This window comes from Mycteria americana, chromosome 5 (assembly GCF_035582795.1).
Source record: "Mycteria americana isolate JAX WOST 10 ecotype Jacksonville Zoo and Gardens chromosome 5, USCA_MyAme_1.0, whole genome shotgun sequence".
NCBI classification, from domain to species: domain Eukaryota; kingdom Metazoa; phylum Chordata; class Aves; order Ciconiiformes; family Ciconiidae; genus Mycteria; species Mycteria americana.
In genome coordinates this window covers 59,873,534-59,890,933 of record NC_134369.1, presented here as the reverse complement: position 1 = coordinate 59,890,933, position 17,400 = coordinate 59,873,534, and the positions used below count along the sequence as shown (strand labels likewise).

The 17,400-nt window shown below is 36.5% G+C and overlaps 1 protein-coding gene across 1 annotated transcript in view; it reads left to right on the top strand.

Annotated features, from left to right (window-relative positions):
* Nucleotides 1–16,909, top strand: part of SETD3 (SET domain containing 3, actin N3(tau)-histidine methyltransferase) — a 65,179-nt gene extending 48,270 nt beyond the window's left edge. Inside the window, exons 7-13 of the mRNA XM_075503560.1 lie at nucleotides 1,830–1,888; nucleotides 3,760–3,874; nucleotides 8,152–8,226; nucleotides 10,949–11,115; nucleotides 11,760–11,845; nucleotides 13,576–13,736; nucleotides 14,360–16,909. Of these exons, the coding sequence (XP_075359675.1) occupies nucleotides 1,830–1,888; nucleotides 3,760–3,874; nucleotides 8,152–8,226; nucleotides 10,949–11,115; nucleotides 11,760–11,845; nucleotides 13,576–13,736; nucleotides 14,360–14,803 (1,107 nt within the window). The 3' untranslated portion in view covers nucleotides 14,804–16,909. The remainder of the gene's footprint in view (nucleotides 1–1,829; nucleotides 1,889–3,759; nucleotides 3,875–8,151; nucleotides 8,227–10,948; nucleotides 11,116–11,759; nucleotides 11,846–13,575; nucleotides 13,737–14,359) is intronic.
* The last annotated feature ends 491 nt before the right edge of the window (nucleotides 16,910–17,400 follow it).

Below are 17,400 nucleotides of genomic sequence, written 5' to 3'. Positions count from 1 at the left end.
TTTTAAGGGGTCCTGACGTCTCTGGTCGTGCGAAATACCTTCTCCTCTAAAAACTTGAGGTGCAGAACGCGATTCCGACCGTCCCCCACCAACAGAAATGTAACAGACAAAGATACTGTAATATTTTTGAAGGGAAACTGGTAGGCTTCGATGTCTCACCGTCGGTGTTGACTTTCCCTGCTTAGTTTGTTGTATCGCGCTCCTGTAAAATACATTAATAATGCTAGCAATAAACGTTGAAATTAAATTGTCATGAAGGAATAATACAGGGGGGTGGTTGTTTTTTAAGAATTGTTATTTCCAGTTGAAGGCTAAGTTTCTGCGTTCGTTTCTGGAATCGAGTCTGAAGTGTTCTACTGCAGCGAAGATTCCTCCTGAAATTTATTGGCTTGGGTTTCAGTTCTGGTTTTGTAGCGGATGTTTTTGTGAGAAAAACTAACTCTGTAAAATGTGTTGCTACAATTAAACCCGAGGGAATTTGTTCTGCGATGGCCACATCATCCGTGCAAATGAAAATCGTATGGAAATGTAGAGTGCTTTAAAAAGAAAAAAAAAAAAAAAAAAGAGGGAAGGGGCAGCAGTCGCTGGAATTGTTAACTCCTGTCGTGTTTCAGAGAAAGCCCATCCAAAGGGTTAACTGGAGGGGCTGAGGGAGAACAGACACCTGGGACCTAACACCCAATTGGCAGTCTTTTGTAACATATAATTTGCCTAAAATTGCGCACTGAGCACAAGCTTTTGTTTTCTAATTGATTTAGGGTTTGAGCCACTTTTACCTCATCCCCTACTGTCCTGCACACAGTGCCAGCAAGTACATTACAGTGAGAAATGATAAATTACCGTGCACTTGTGATGCTAATGCATCAAGAGTAAAAAACTGCATGCTACATGGAGCTTCATGCATTAAGAGTGTCGCAAAGATAGAGCTGTGCAAAAAATCATTTGTATCTTCTGAAATAACCGTTTGATCATTTACTTCAATCCGTCTCTGCGACCTAATTGAACCTGGAGATTAACATTTATGCTATTATGGCTTTCCATTTGCGAATTGGGACAAAGTTCTAAAGAAAGTGTGCGAGCGTGGGCCTAAGGCTACCTGTATTTTTCAAACTTTTAATAAGTTAATTGGTCAGAAAAGTAACAGGTATTACAGCTTCTTAAAGCTTTTTAAAATCTAAATATTGTGCTTGCTAACGACAACTACGGTATGTGTTCTCAAATGGCTTTGCTCCACTTTTAGATGGGAGTATGCGTAGATGGCTTAATGTAGGTACTATCTAGTCGGTGTTTGTCACCAAAACTATTTAAATATTTTAATCTGTTTTATTTTGGAGATGTAGTGCATCTTGTACTGAATAAAACCTTTACAGGTATCGAGGAAAATCTTGTATGTATAATTTTTACTTGCATTTGTGAAATACCTTACTGATATCCCAGTGAAAAGGAAAGATATGGAAGGTGGTGAAACCTAATTTGTGTTTATTGTCTGATTTCTTTCCCCCACCCTGCACCATGGGCTGGGTTTTGTTTTACCTTCACGTACTCAGTCCACCTTAAATTTTTTATTTTTGTATGATGTCTGTGGGTTCCAGTCTTGAAATATGAAGAAACAGATTTATGGCGGCTGCTGGGCACAACAAATTAAGTTGACAGTGATGTATGAGAGCATAATAGCATGATGATCCCTCTGTAGCGCGGCTGGACGCCTCCTGCTTCATTTGGCTCTTGTTAGGATCTGTTAGGCAGCTAAATAATGAAATTCTGCTGACTGATTTCTGATTTCTCTTTTCTTTCTCTTTTCACCTTTTTCTGAAACTCGCATTTCCCAGACCCATCCTAATGCCAGCAAACTGCCCTTAAAGGATTCTTTCACTTATGACGACTACAGGTTGGTCTGTCTTTTAATTTTTTTTTTTTTTTTTAATGTATAGTGAACTGTGGGACCCTGGAAATGCTTCATTGGTGGGAAAGCCCTATTGTTATTGAAATGTTAAATGTAGGATTTGATACTAATACACTTTCTTAATGAAGAAGAAAGTAAAATAAATACGCAGATTTTAATTGTTACAAAGGAATAGTCATTATGAGCAGTTAATTTAGCCAACTGGCACACATAGCCTGAGATTAGTAAGGTAATTCATTGTTTCTTAATAAAATAATTCAGTTGACGTTGCAGGAGGTTTGGGGTTTGGATTTGGGGATTTTTTTTTTTTTTAATTTCTTTTTTTAATAAAAGGCTTTACCAGCACATAGTAGTAAAACCTAATATTTACAATGGCTGTTGAACAGGAGAGCTGGAGAACTTAAGCTGTACACGTGAACCATGAGTGTCACTTGGAGGTGCTATAGGGGGTGACATAATTAAGATAAAAAGAAGAATAATTAAGATAACGAGAGCTTTAATTCTGTTAAGTGATTAAAATAGCATGAATAAAAGGCATTCATGAGGTCTTATTTGGTTTTTTTTTTTTAGCCTAGTTGTACTTCTGGGTAAGTCTAAGAGAGCGGCATTTCCAAAGCATGCCTCCTTCACTTACAGGGTCACAGAGGAACACGCCAAACTTACATGTGAAGTGGTCTAAAATTTTGCAGATAAAGTACAACAATTAAAAAGAAACATATTGCTATTATGTTTCAAACAGTATTTGTATATCAGAATTATCCACAATTTTAACTTGCTTTTATAGAAATTAAGTAGATTTCAATTTGACGGTATCTTTCTAAGCAATCTCTAGTCCTTCTGAAAATCCTTCTGAAAGTCTAGTTTTGTATATTAAATACTTGTTCGTAGTGCAGTCAGTGGGAGTTAAAATTATTTTGACCTTCTTCTGGTGGTGTTCCTTTTTTTTTTTTTCTCCTCAAAAAACCCCACAACAAATATATGTATTAAGGCCAGAACATAGTGAAACTAAGATTATTCTTTTCCCTCTGGCATTTTTGTCTGAAATAAAATAAAAATGAAATTTTAGAAAATACTGAAATGTTAAGCTTTTCTGAAGCTTCTTAAGATTGAATAGGTAGCTGGCATTTCCTTTGCTTAACCTGAGTTAGAAGGGTTTTGAATTATGTCTGTGTGCTAAACTATGTTATACTTTCTTCATTCTTTTTGCTTGAATATCTGTTTGGGGTATTGGGGCTTTTTTTCCTCTTTATTCTATTAAGCAGAAAATTTAGCAATACTGATCTAAGCCAAGAGTTCACAAACAGAAGAGAAGCGCTTACCAAAATATTATGCATCAGGTGATGACACTGGCTTCCAGTTCATGCAGCACATAAGCTTTTTAGGGAGCGAGGGGAAAATACCTCCTGGCTCTTACAAGAGTCTGCACGTAGATGAGAGCTACTGCTGCCACGTAGTAGCTGTGAACGACTCTGAAGCCTGCAGGAATAGCTGACCCCAGGTTTGGGATGTGTGGTGAGAAGTATGCGTGCAGTGAAGGTTTGGGGAAGCAGCAGGTGACGTGGGAGTGGGTCCTGGTTGAGGTAATGGAAGGTATGAAGGTTCTGTTGCAGAGTGCAGAAGAGGGGTGGGATTGCAGTCCTGGTTTGGGAATTGGTCTATGTGTATGTCTTGGAAACCTAGGAGCTGCTGCTTCTCCTGCAAGTGGTACTGCCTTCTACTGTTACTGTAGTCAGTGTGACCTTTAAGAAAACTAAGTTTGGAAACTCCCAGCCTAAAAGATTGCTTCAGGTTGGACTACAGCCAATCATATATTGATGTTTTGAACATTGACTATCTAATGTTTTTAATTTTTGTAGATGGGCGGTCTCCTCTGTTATGACACGGCAGAACCAGATTCCAACAGAAGATGGTTCCAGAGTTACATTGGCTCTAATACCTTTATGGGACATGTGTAATCATACTAATGGACTGGTAAGGATTTCTTCAGTGTTGCTGAAAGGCTTTAGGGCTTAAGTATTAAGCCTTTCAACTGCTGTAGAACAGTTTAATAACACTTTTCATTATGCTTCCTAACACAGGTATTTTATCTTCCCAAGTGACCCTAAAAAACTAATATCTGAAAGAAAGATTTGTCAGTTTCTTAAATGTCTTACGATAGCTTTTCAGGGAGAATATTCTTCATCTAGAGAAAACTTTAGAATTGATTGCATACTTGCATACAGTTATGTCTCATATACATATAATGTATCATTAAAAGTTTTCATTTACATGATACCTTTTTTCCCAGCCAAGTTTGAATGTTCTTCTGACATGGAGTTTGTTCCCGACAGGCTGAAAAAGATTCACAATACTGGACACATTTGCTCTGAGAATAGGAAAGCAGACAATGGAGGTTGCCTCTTGTAGCTACCACTAGGGAAAGTGGTTAGAAATTTGCAACTAAGAAATACTATCTGCTCTCCTAACCGTGCCCAAAGAGCCTTGTTATGGAGATAGCAACAACAAGAACAAAGCCTAGTTCAACAAAAACAGTGCATCTGTTACTACATCAAAGAAAAAAAATGCAAAAATACTACTTTAGGGCATATTAAACATTTAAAAGGTGACATATGTATATAGAAAGTCAGACTTGCTGACATTTTGGCTTACATGAGCTAGTTCAGAAGATGAGGTCTTGATTCATTAACAGGCTAGTTAATGTTGAAGTGAGGAAATGGAAACCCATAAGAGGATGGTTTATCAATGTTATTTAGCCAGTGTCGTGTACGCTTCAAAATTCATTGTGTTTCCAGTAGATAGTATTATTTATTGTAAGTAGTGAATATGCCCATACTATTCCAGTGATCTGGTTCTTTTGTGAGAGAGTTGACCCGAGTATTAGGACAGCAGTATGTGTTAGTATTGTTGGTATAAGAAAAGCCTGGTTTAAATGAACAAATTGTAAAGCAAGTTGCTTTTCACTTGACTTTTAGCTAATTTATTATTACTATGACTGTACCAAATAAAGCACAGTAGGCTAGGCTACAAAGTTGCAAGTGTTTGGGGTTTTTTATTTCTTTCTTTTTCCCTCTTAAAAGGTGATTACATGTGTTCTTTAACAGTGATTCTTGCCTTTCACTATCTGTTACGCAATCACATAACTTTGATTTAGCAATAAAGCTTGTATGAGAGTCTCCAGTGTAAAGAAAAAATTGCTTAAAATTCAGAAATGTATATTTTTGTAATATAAGCCTTAGCTGCAAGTATCAGTGCTTCCTGTACCCTTTTCCTGCTGGGCATCTCTTTCAGATGCTTTTGCAGAGACTTGTCTGTATTCATTAGACAACTCTTAATGAGTGCCTTCAAAGTTGGGATTAGAGGAAAGAGGAAGAGAATTAAGGTTCTGGGAGGGAAAAAAATTAAGTAGCCTATGTTAAAAGAGCAGCTAGTTATGTTGTTTTAATCATTCAAACTTCTATTTAAATTGATAAAGTAATTTTTATTTTTATTATCCTCTTTAACAATGGGTTGCATATGCAGCCAGCCTCTGGAGCCAAACCTGCTAGTGCAGTAGTATATCTGGGTGGGAAACGTTTTTTTATGCCAAAGTGTGTCCTAAGGGGGGGGGGGGGTGCTGAACATAAATATTTTGTATGTATATACATACTTTACTAATTTGTTTCATATTTCTACAGAAACTAGTTTATATGGTTATAGATTTAGGAAGGATAGACAACTGTAATATTGATAATGGGCTAAGAAAAGCTACTAAACCTATTTCTGTTGTGTGTTAGTTTCCTTGTGCTATTAGAAATAGGGAAAAAAACCTAAGATAACTGTAAGCTGTCTGTATTGTAGTTTATATTATTGTAGAGTGAGATGAGGGTGGGTTCTGCTCTAATCATAGTGCATCCCTTTAAAATACATGAAGGGAATTGTTCTTCGTTGCAGGAAAATAAGAAACAAAAGATGGCGTTGCATGTGCCCGTCTAGTCTATTCCAGACATAGTGCTGCAATACTTCTTAAGTCAATCAGCTATTATAGATCCGTGTTCTTGCTTTATTCCACAGGGCCCCTTTCCATGAGCTAGATAATAAAATGCTCTTTGGGTTTTAACTGGAGCTAGGTCCATCCAGCTTTTTCTTGCTTCTGACACTATTAATTAGATCAACCTGCCTCTAAGAACTATATCAAAATGGTTGTCTTCATGCATTTCTCATTGTTATTCTTTAGCGGGATTGTATTTTGACAGTCAGAGGTTGATTACCAGTTCTGCCAGAGCTTTAAATAAGCTACATTCTGCCTGTTGGGCTGGGTCCATCCTTAATCACTGACCAAGCAGACTATTGCATGCTTTATACACAACTTGAAATTCCTGTATCAGTCTGCTTCAGAAATAAAACTGAGGGGATGCAATTTGTCAGCTATCATGTGGGAAGAGAAGTAAACACCCTGTTAATTCTCTTACGTGACTGCTATTAAAAGAAAGAGGAAATAAGAGTCTAGCACTCCATTATGCTTTATAGAAAATCCTTTCAGAAGCACTGCTGGTTTGGGGATTTTTTAAGAAAAAAAGGCAAAAATAAAAAACAATCCCCAAAATGAGCAGTACACTAGTGAAGCATGCTTAAACTGACAGAATCCTTCTCTTAACATACTGGAATTTCCTCAGTCCTTGAAAGCCTCCTGTTCCACAGGCATTTTAAGAAACTGGAATTGAGTTTTCACATTCAGAAGTATTTCATTGAGTTTATGACTAAGAAAATTTCAGGACAGGTCAAGTGCTGTCAAGAGTTCCCTTTTTTGATGGAAGTTGCAGTTTTTCCCAAGATGATTGTGTTTGAACTTGGAAGGTACATTTGTCATAGCGAAGGTGAATCTTCTAGCACTTGCAACCCAATTCAGGGTTAGATAACCTTCTAAACGAGAGATATTCATTAAAAATTGTTCAGTCCAGCATAGTGAATGTACAGGAATTTCTGTGTTCAAGTATTACAGCCTGTGTTTTGCAGTAGGCCATATTGCATGACTCTCATGTTCTCTTCTGATCTCAACATACCACAAACCCATTAATAGACCTGAAGTGATGGCATCCGCATGCAGAGCAGTTCCGCAAGCCTCCGCAGTGCCAGGCTGCCCGCACTTGTGGCTGCCATTTTGGATTTGCTGCATCGTAGACAAGTTCCCCATGCTCACTTTGAAAGCACTATTTTGGCTGACATGCATACTTGATGGTGCAAGCAGTGTGAAACTGTTAACGTGTAAACCATCAACCAAGCTTTCAAAATAATCCATGGAGTTCTGTCTTTGGACAAACTGCATCCAAGATGGGAATCAGGGTATACTGCAACTCACATGTAAGTCAGCTTACAAACAAGTATGTTTTCATTTACAAAGGCTGAGAGAGAGTCTTCGGCAGCTTCTAGGTTTTTCCCCAGGCCCAGAGCATATTTTTCCATAAGTGAGCTCTGTCAGGACTGAATTCAGAATACCTGCCATAAAAGTTGCTTCCTGATTGTTCAGCAGCTTATGGTCCATCCTGTGGCTGCATCTGTGCCTGCATCTTTGGTAACACTATTCAAGAAGATGCTGTTTGTCACTTTTGAAAAGTATTACATTTTTAGGATAGCTTTACTTGTTAGTGTGACCATGTATGGTTTTGTAATTTTGGGGGAGAAGTACAGGTTTGTTAAGAGAATTTATCCTCTTCCATTGCCTGCTACCATCAAAAAAATCCTTTTAGCATTTTAAGAGTATTACTTAAATTTAGATAAAGGGATTATTTGCAAGTAAGTTACAGTTCTCTGAAGATTGTATCCCCTAAAGATCCACATTTATCTAATCCTTTTTCATTGAGAGATCAAAAATGTGCTGGCAGTTGAAGGATAAAGCGCAGCATATAGAGCTGTCAGTGCCTTGCTCCCTTGGGTCTCATGGGAGTGACTGAAAACTCCAGAACTTTATAAAAAGCTGCTGGCTTTAGCACGGGACTGTCTGTGGTCTATGGAGGGTACTTTCCTCAGAGCCTTCTGTTCACTTCGGGTAAGTTATTTCTTCCCTTAGATTTCTTTAACACAGAGATTTTTTAAAAAGAGATTGCTCAGGAATCGTAAAACAATTACTACCAGCTGTATTATATTGTGCAGAGAGAGAAATGTATGCAATTGCTATTGTTAATATCTATTTCAAATAGGACAATGTTTTGTCAGTGGTGGGGGAGATAAATATAAAATGCTAAAGGTGCTTTTGTTACTCTTTCCTTGGATAGATCACTACAGGCTACAATTTAGAAGATGACCGGTGTGAATGTGTAGCGCTTCAAGATTTCACAGCTGGAGAACAGGTAGTGTGAACAATTATCTACATAATGATTGTTCTTTAATTAAGTTTTGTGGGCACTTGGTAACTCCCTACAAAATTTTAATAGCAGAGTGGTGTGGATTAAGCCCTGCTGCATTTGAATTTATTATGCTGAGCTAATTTTGTGTGAAAATACTACCAAACTAAGTAAGTGCACATTTGTCAGAGTAAAATATTTTCTATTGCTTGGTAGACCCCAACTTTTGATTCATCATATTTAGAGAACTAGTTGAAATATTTAATCATTGGTAAATGCACATACACAGACACTGAGTTTGGTATTCTGGAGGAGATTAATAAAAGGCCACATCCAAAGGACCAAGGATAAATATATTTTAGATTTGGGGTGTCACTTTGTCTGCAATAGCAGATTGTAGAGTCTTTCTTAAAAATGTTGTTGGTTTATGTTTCTTGCTAGTCTTCATTTAACAAGAGATTAAATGCAGTATAGTTGCCAGTCATTTTACCCATGTTGCCATTCCCATGCTTAGTGAAAATGAGAAAGGACCTAAAAATATACTCCCTCCCTTTCACACAGGCAGGCACACATGTACACAGCCCTTCATCCTGAAACAGAAAGTACCAAAGGGCGAGTCTTGCAAAGATGTGTGGAATGGTTCAGAATCCAGTATTTTGTTCAGACCTGCTAAGAAACAAAAATGAATGTTAAAACTAGTGATGCATTGAAGACAGTGGTTCCAGGAGCGTAGGAAATCTCCAGCAGGAGGGTTCCTGTGCTGTGTCAGCAGCCAGCCTAAGCCCTCAAGTGTAGTAGCAGTCCGTTTTTCCTACTGCTTGTGCAACTGGAGTCAGCATGGCCAGAAAAAGACTGTGTCTATGAAACATCCTGAAATGTTTTGTAACTCAGTCTCTGAGTTATTACCTTTAGTGTATTATTTTGCCAGTCTTACACTTAATAATATTTTGATTTTCATTTTTCTTATGTATTGTTACCTTCTTTTTTAGCAAAGATATGTCTGAAAAATTTTAAGTATGTCTTTCCAGAGGTATATTTATCCTCATTGCTATGCTGGGGTTTACAGTGATTGTATATTTTTTGTGTTGCACTTACAATTTGTTATGGTAGTCAAATATTTGCTGGTTTTTCCAATACCAGTATGATGAGTTAAAAGGGGTCCACAGTTTTTCCAGAAGTGATCCAATTTATAATTTTCCACAGCTGGCAATGGATCTGTCATATAGCTGTTCTGGCTGCTCTCTCCATTTCAATTACAGAGGCTTCCTCTATTTCGATTTTATTTTAGTAGTTTCACTTTGTCTGCTATTTATCAGATTTTTTTTAAATTTCAGTGCAAACTTTAACTGTGATCGACATCATTAAAGCACTTTAATTATATAATGTTTCAGTCTTTTAATGTACTGTGCAGATGTTATTTCTTACAGTTTCAGCAGGAAGAGTGTATGAACCTTGCTTTTACTACTAAAAAATGTGAGGCAGCAGAAGTCCACAGAATCTCTCAAACGCTGGCCTTGAATAAAGCAACTTCCTCATTCTGTTTAATTGGCTTTTTTGTAAAACAGTCTTATAGTGTAAGAGCATACTGTATAATCTACACATGATATGTGGCTTTTAGTTTAATATGAGATGTATCACAGCAGGTTTAAAACTTGAGAGGGTTAGCAACTCTCTCCTTAACCACTGCCTTAGCATACCTAGGCAGGTCACTTGTTCATTATAAGACTGTGTTACAGTGTAATGCTTACTATAATTTAATATAACGGTTAAGCATTTAGTGCTTAGGATAAATAGTTCTAATCTAAAATTGAAAACAAAGAAAGTAAATGGCATCGTTAGTGTTGTTGAGCCCTTAAGAGAACACTGTGCCTTTCTCTGTCAGCTAGAGAGGAGTGGAAGCTTACAGGTATCCAGAGTATTGCTGTACCCTAAGGTTAGGAAGGCAGTTCTGCTACTGTTGAAAGTTTTTTCTGATTGACAATTCTGTTATCAAACAAAAGGGGAAAATATCCTCTTGATGCAGGAGAAGACAATCGCTACTCGGACGTCTTGTCCCATGTACTTCATACAGCCTAGCCCCAAATCAAACACTTTTTGCAGGTTATATTTAGGAACTTCTTTTTTAATGTGAATTAAAGTAACCTATTTGCTTTAGATAAAGAGTTCAGAGTATAACACAAAAGTAAATACTGGTTGAACACATTAGATGTCTACATATGATATACTTTGGTATATCCATGCCTTAAGGTAACATTAAAAGAAAAGCAAAGTTGATCCATCAGCAGTGTCGGTTACTCTTTTGGGTGGACATATTGGAGGGAAAATGACCCCAGAAACACTGTTTCTTTTAATGGAACCTCCTTGTCTCAGATTTCTTAGCCTTTAAAAGGCATAGGATCTTTGAAAGCTTCTTTCCATATACTGATATTTTATGACAGTGTGAGAAAACAAAGCATTTTTATTTTGAAGTACAGAATAAAAACCTCTTCTCTCTTTTCAAAGTCTCTGTTACATGGATATGTTTACATCTACCTCTAAAGTATATTGCCACACTATATACAGCATTTGAGTCAATACTAGAAAACAAAGCATGTTTCTTTATATAACCAAATATACCTTGTACTCAGAATAGTAACTTTTTCAGGAAATAACTTTCAAATTATGTCAGTTTTGTGAGCTGATCTTAAGCTTTTTTCCTATCCCTTCACTTCTCTTTTCATCCTTCTAGATTTACATTTTTTATGGCACTCGGTCAAACGCTGAATTTGTGATCCACAGTGGTTTTTTCTTTGATAATAATTCACATGACAGAGTGAAAATAAAGCTTGGCGTGAGTAAAAGTGACAGGCTGTATGCTATGAAGGCAGAGGTCTTAGCTCGTGCTGGTATCCCAACGTAAGTAAAACACAATGCCATGAGTTTTTTAAAACATTTCCAAAGTATATAGTGTCCAGTAGAGTATATATAAAGCTGTTCTATGATACTTTTCTTAGGTGTAATATTTCTCCTGTTGGTATAGCAAATTAAAGTTATTGTAATAATATTTACAGAAGTTATCTGAGCTATATTATCATCTAATTTGGACCATATATAAGGAAAAAAGCCTTTGCTTTAATAACCATTTGAACAAAAACAGAGCAAGGATTAATTTGAAGCAATCTGTGGTTTTTCTTTCTTTCCTATCCCTTGCAGACATACTACGATGCTCAGTATGTGAACCACAGCATTTTCCTTTAGTCTTTTCAGTCCAGAGGGTACTGTTAGGAGCAGCAGACGTGAAACATTGCATTTTCATGAATTTATTATGAAAGCCGTATAAAAATAATTGTAAGTGTAAAATTGTAGAGATAATTATTTTTTTCAGATACAGGTTAGGGAAGCTTTTCTTCAGTTTGAACTAGTATTACCTAATTTTTTAAAAGTTACTTTTGTAACAGTGCATTTGTTGTATACTTTAAGGTCTTTTATGTTGAAATAAGTTCAAAGGTATGACAATAGAACTTGCATTTACTGTTGCTGTTGATTGTTTCTTTTATTAGTTCTAGTGTTTTTGCCTTGCACTCCACTGAGCCTCCAATCTCTGCCCAGCTTTTGGCTTTCCTTCGAGTGTTTTGTATGAGTGAAGGTAAGATGTTTTATAAAGATAACCTAATTTACTTTTTTTGGGGGGGGTTGTTTGTTTGTTTTTTAATGCAGGAATGTGATAGACATTTATATAAAACATTAAGCTAGAAGATCAGAAAAGTTGAGGAGTTGAGGTTAGAAGGGGATCTATAAGCTAGTGAGAAACCCCATCGTTGGCCATATTGCCCAAGGGAATATTTAAGTAACATAGGCCTTTCTGGAACTGCTAAAGCATGAGGTGATGCTTTTTTTTTTTTTTTTTTTTTTTTTTAATCTCCCAGGCTGTTGTGAATGAGTGAACTTTGGAGCTTGATCTTTAGCTCTTAGGTTTAAAAATGGTTCACAGAAACAAGATCATATGAGAGCTAAGGGTTTACATGCTTAAAATCATAGCATATTAGCCATCACTGCTAGAATCATTTAGGTATGGATTTGGAATATTCTGTACTGTAGGAGAAATATGGAAGAGACATTTCAAAGTTGAGTATTTTTAAAATTGGTAATTCATAATCTAAAACCAACTTATGTATTTGCAAACTGTCTTTGTAGTGTTTCTCATGTTTTTATGGGGAAATATATGTACAATTAATAAATATTCACCTAATTTGTGCTTCTGATTAAATGTTTGTAATAGCTGCTTGCTGGTTAGATGCAGTTTTGGAGGTTGTAGATGTGACAGTTTTTTATGACAGTGAAAGAATTCCCTTGCAGTTAGGGATGCTATGAGGATGTGTGGATTTTAATACCAGTAGGAATACTGAAGTTGTTAAGTTTTTGCATGTGCTCTGTTTGCTTTCTTTAATACAAACAACCTACCTTATTTAGTGTCATGCCTTCACTGCATCCTGTCATCCATCTTTTAGAACTTATTAAGAAATTAGAATAGAATAGAATAGTTCAGTTGGAAGGGACCTACAACGATCATCTAGTCCAACTGCCTGACCACTTCAGGGAAGTAAATTCAAGTAAAGAAAATTTTAGGATGCTGATGAGGGGGTGAATTTTGGCTCAGAGAAGAAAATATAGCTAGTAAACATTTTAATTGCATTACTCTGATATATGATTGTGCTCAGGTTATTCATATGTCTTAAATACTGTATAAGAAAACTGTTTACGGAGAAACTACATGCAAGTGGTTTGTGAAGTTTGTGATAGCTGCTTTGCAGGAGTGAAATTTGGTAATTAAAAGATTAATGGAATTTGTGTAATGTCAAGGAGCTGATTAAACATTTTCTACTCTGTGTGAGGTTTGTTTGATGGATGTCTTTTCTGACCAACTGTAGGGAGTTTCTGCTACTGAAAAAGGTTACCAAAACAATAGGAAAAATAATTCCATTGGGATTTGCACACTCTCTGGCCTGTTCCTTTTATTATCAAAAGGTTCACTGAACGTTTTAAAGAATTACTCCCTTTTGTTTATCAAGTATTATACAAAACATTCCATCTCACTGTCATGGAGTTATGCTATGTATGAGAGGCTATGATATATACAGTATCTTTATTTCAGAGTGGAGCAGAAGGTCCCTTTTCTGCTAACCTCAAGGCTTGCAGTTGCCTCTTTGAGGAGAATCCGAGAAATAACCAACATATCTGATAATTCTTATTTGAGGAGAGGTTTTTTTGTTAGCTGCTCAAAGCTATACTATTGAAAATAAATCTTTCTGCAGTTTGTCAACTGACAAAGTGAATGATGAGATTGTTTTTAACAGATTGGTTTTATACTTATTGCAGAAGAGCTGAAGGAACACTTGATAGGTGAACATGCCATTGACAAAATCTTCACTCTGGGGAACTCTGAGTTTCCCGTTAGCTGGGACAATGAAGTTAAACTTTGGACATTCCTAGAAGCCAGAGCATCCCTTCTTTTGAAAACCTATAAAACAACTGTGGAGGTAAAATTATCATTATATGTAATTTCAATGTCTGAAATGTTTTGTGTTATGATTATAGGAAAAGATATTTTGTCCCCCATCTTGTCTTTACAAACTTTAATCTGAATGTTAGTACATAATTCATTCTGTACTTCTTAAAGTGTAGAAACAGATTTGCATTATCTAAGGAAAATCAAATAAGATTGCAAAAAAAAAATTTTGTTAATGTAATTTTGTTAATGTATTTTTTCTTTGATTCTCCAAATAGAGGCTACCTGCTTTTTCTCTGCAAGTAAAATGGGGAATCAGTTTCAACTTGTTGTCTGTTAGTTGCATTCTCCAGACTGCAAAGAAATGTGCTACTACTGTGAGCATATAAGTGAACCTACATGTTTCATATATTTGTGAAGTCTCCTGACTTCACTTGTTATGCAGGCTGATCTAGGGGGAGAAATTTTTGGCTTCTTTATGAATTCTTGACAAATTTCACTGGGACTCCATGTAGACCCCCTCATTCATATATGTCCATTTGGCTCAGCCTGAAGAACCTAGTGTCACTTATTGTTAACGCATAGAGAGAAAAGTTGAAGGATTTTTTGACTGTGTTGGTTGTTACTAACAAACTTGCTTTTCTTTTCTAACAGGATGATAAGTCTTTCTTGGAGACCCGTGACCTTACTTCACATGCGATAATGGCTATCAAATTGCGCTTAGGTGAAAAAGAGATCTTGGAGAAAGCAGTAAAGAGTGCAGCTGCTAGCCGAGAGTATTATACCAAACAAATGGCAGATGGAGCTCCGCTTCCTAAATACGAAGAGAGCAATATTGCCTTGTTGGAGAACACTGTGGCAGACTCTAGACTCCCTATTGTCTTGAGAAACCTAGAAGATGTGGAAGAACAAGGGGACTTAAAGATTGATGAAGCTATTGATGCTGAAGTCACAGAGAATGGGTTTGTAAATGGTGAAAACTCTCTATTTAATGGGACCAAATCAGAAAGTGAAAATTTAAATAAAGAGAAAAGCAACAGAGAGACTGAAGATGCCAAAGAATCTTCTTCAGAAAGTACTGATGAGGTTAAAGAATAGTCCTAAAATTTTACTTTCTTGTGAAATTAAATTAGCTGAAGTTTATGAACAGTGCATTTATGTTGGTGTGTTTCTTTGTTAACATTTCTCTTTCTGCAGAGAAAAATGTTTTTGCTGCTTTATATAAAAATGAATTTTTAAGTTATTTAAAAGATTTAGTATCCCTTTTCAATTAAGATTGCCATCTTGCTTTCAGGCAAAAACTGGGGAAAGAGGTGCCTTTGGAAGATTTTGCAGCCCTTTGTTGAACCAAATGTATTTTCTTCCTGGGGAAGAATTAAGCTCTTCTATCTGCTGTGCTTTTGTTGTTCTGTCACTCTGACTACCGAAATTAAAAGCTTGCTCTGCCTCCTGCCAAGAAAAGCAGAAGGCAGGACTGACTCGGTATTCAGCATGAAGGTGGGAGAGCAGTACAGCAGAAAACTGGATAAGAGGATCAGAAACTTGGGAGACTGGAGGAAAACCTGTTTAAAATCAGGTCTGCCAGTCCACAAAAAGGTAAGGTGGCAACCTTATGATTGGTAGTTTTAAATGTTGATGAGAATCCAAATTGTATACACCTAAAGTGATCTCTGAAGATTTCAGTTTACTTTGTCTTTTGTTTACTGTATAAAAATATCTCATCTTTCTTCTTCAGTCAGAGTTAGGCTGCTACAATACAACATTCACCAACTTTTAAAGGCTAACTTCTTTTTATTTCCAGGCAGTACCTTTTATTTATAAGGTTGACAATGCTACTGGAGAGTTTGAAAGCAGATAGGCCAAGCCACAGCTTTAAACTGTACTGTTCAAAGTGAGGTCGCTTCCCAGCTTCTTCAGGTTTTCACAACTAGCTAGAGATTTTCAAAGCTACACTTTTGACTAAACTGTTATTAAAAGGAAAATATGATTAATATTCCTGTCTGCTACTCCTTCATTTCTGTGTTGTTGGATGTAACATTGAATGTGACATGGTTACCTGATCTGATCTTACTCAACTTTGTCTTTTGGGTAAGATATTAATTGAAGCTGTTTCCTTGAAGGAAATGTCAGGCAGGCTAATGTATTTTTGGCCCAAGTCCAGACCACAGCCAAGTCTGCAGTACGCTTTGCCATTTAGATTGTGCCTCCGTCTGATGCACATTTCTTGGGATACCTCCACAAGTTGAGCAGGTCTACTGTCTCCAGCAGTTTTGGTCACCCTCATACTATATGTTTTAACTTCTATGTGGAAATAATACAATCCTAGCACAGTGCAATATCAGAACAAGGGTAATTCCAAGGCTTGACTTTGAAATTACCTGGGTATTGGAAGGAGAGGAGGGCGGAATATTTTTATTTTGTGGGTGAATGGAGAGGAGTATAACGTGATTTAATTCTGTTCTCAATATTAAGGACTTTGTCTTTTACCTTTGTATCCTTAAGTTCAAGATAATGGATAGAATGGACAAGCTTGGACAATTGTTTAAAGCTCAATAGATGTTGCAACCTGCTCATCCAAGATCAGTTGCAGTAAAATGTCTTTTGGCATATTCATAGTTTTATTAGATTTTGCTTCTTTTATACTGCAACTTGGAAAATGTGTTTTTGCATAAATCTTTGGTGCAATACACATGATAAGTAGTGACTTTCTTTCAGGTTGTCATAGCAGTTTTGGTGTTCAGCTAGTATCAGTGCGGGGAAAATAGAAAAAATAGTTTTTTAAAAAATAATTCACTAAGAATGGCATGTTGCCATTGCACCTTGGATATTGCTTCACCACTAACAAGATGCTGGACCAGTATTTTTGTAACTATATGCTGCCTTTGGTAGAATGTTATGAATTGTTGTCTTGACAGTTTAATGTCATACATAAGTCATTACATTTCGTTTTTTATTAGGACCAATATTCCATTTCTGTTTCTGCCACTTACATTGCACAACATTGTACTAGATACTATGATGCAATTCTGAAACTAGCCTTCCCTGAAAATTATAACTGTAATTCAGAATTTAAATGCTTTGATTCAATCTGATACACTGTATTTTGTTCCAGTATTTGCTGATATCTATGGCTTAGCAAAGCCTGTGGTCACCACAGGACAGAATGTGTGGGTTTTCTTGAATAAAATATAGTTCTACCATGTCTTCCCTAGTGAGTGTATTATACAAACAAAACCTCTACCTGCTACTGACTGCTCTATCTTTTGGGGTCTGTGGGGAGAGGAATAACTGTCCAGGTGTACAGATAAAGATTAAAGGAGAAATAGCTGGCAAAAAAAAAGAGGGGTTCTAGTAAAGAGAAAGGGAAAGTGGTCCATTAAGCACACGGTCCAATTCTTACTCTGCATATGTTAATGTTATTTAGAAAAATACGTTGCACACAATAAAAATAGTGAGTAATCTAATTTTGTAATTTGCATTTTTCCTCTGTGCATGTAATGGTTTCTCAGAAGCACTAACCTAAAACTTAAGCTTTTGAAAACTGAGGTGGAAACAAAAAAAATTGGCACTGATGAGCCCTTATTACCATCTGTCATGAAAACAGACCTTTTAAAGTTAACTTTCTTCATAATGTTTGGTTAAGAGGCTGTTCACACTAATCCCAGGCTAAATGCCAAATCTTGCTTCTGTTTAGC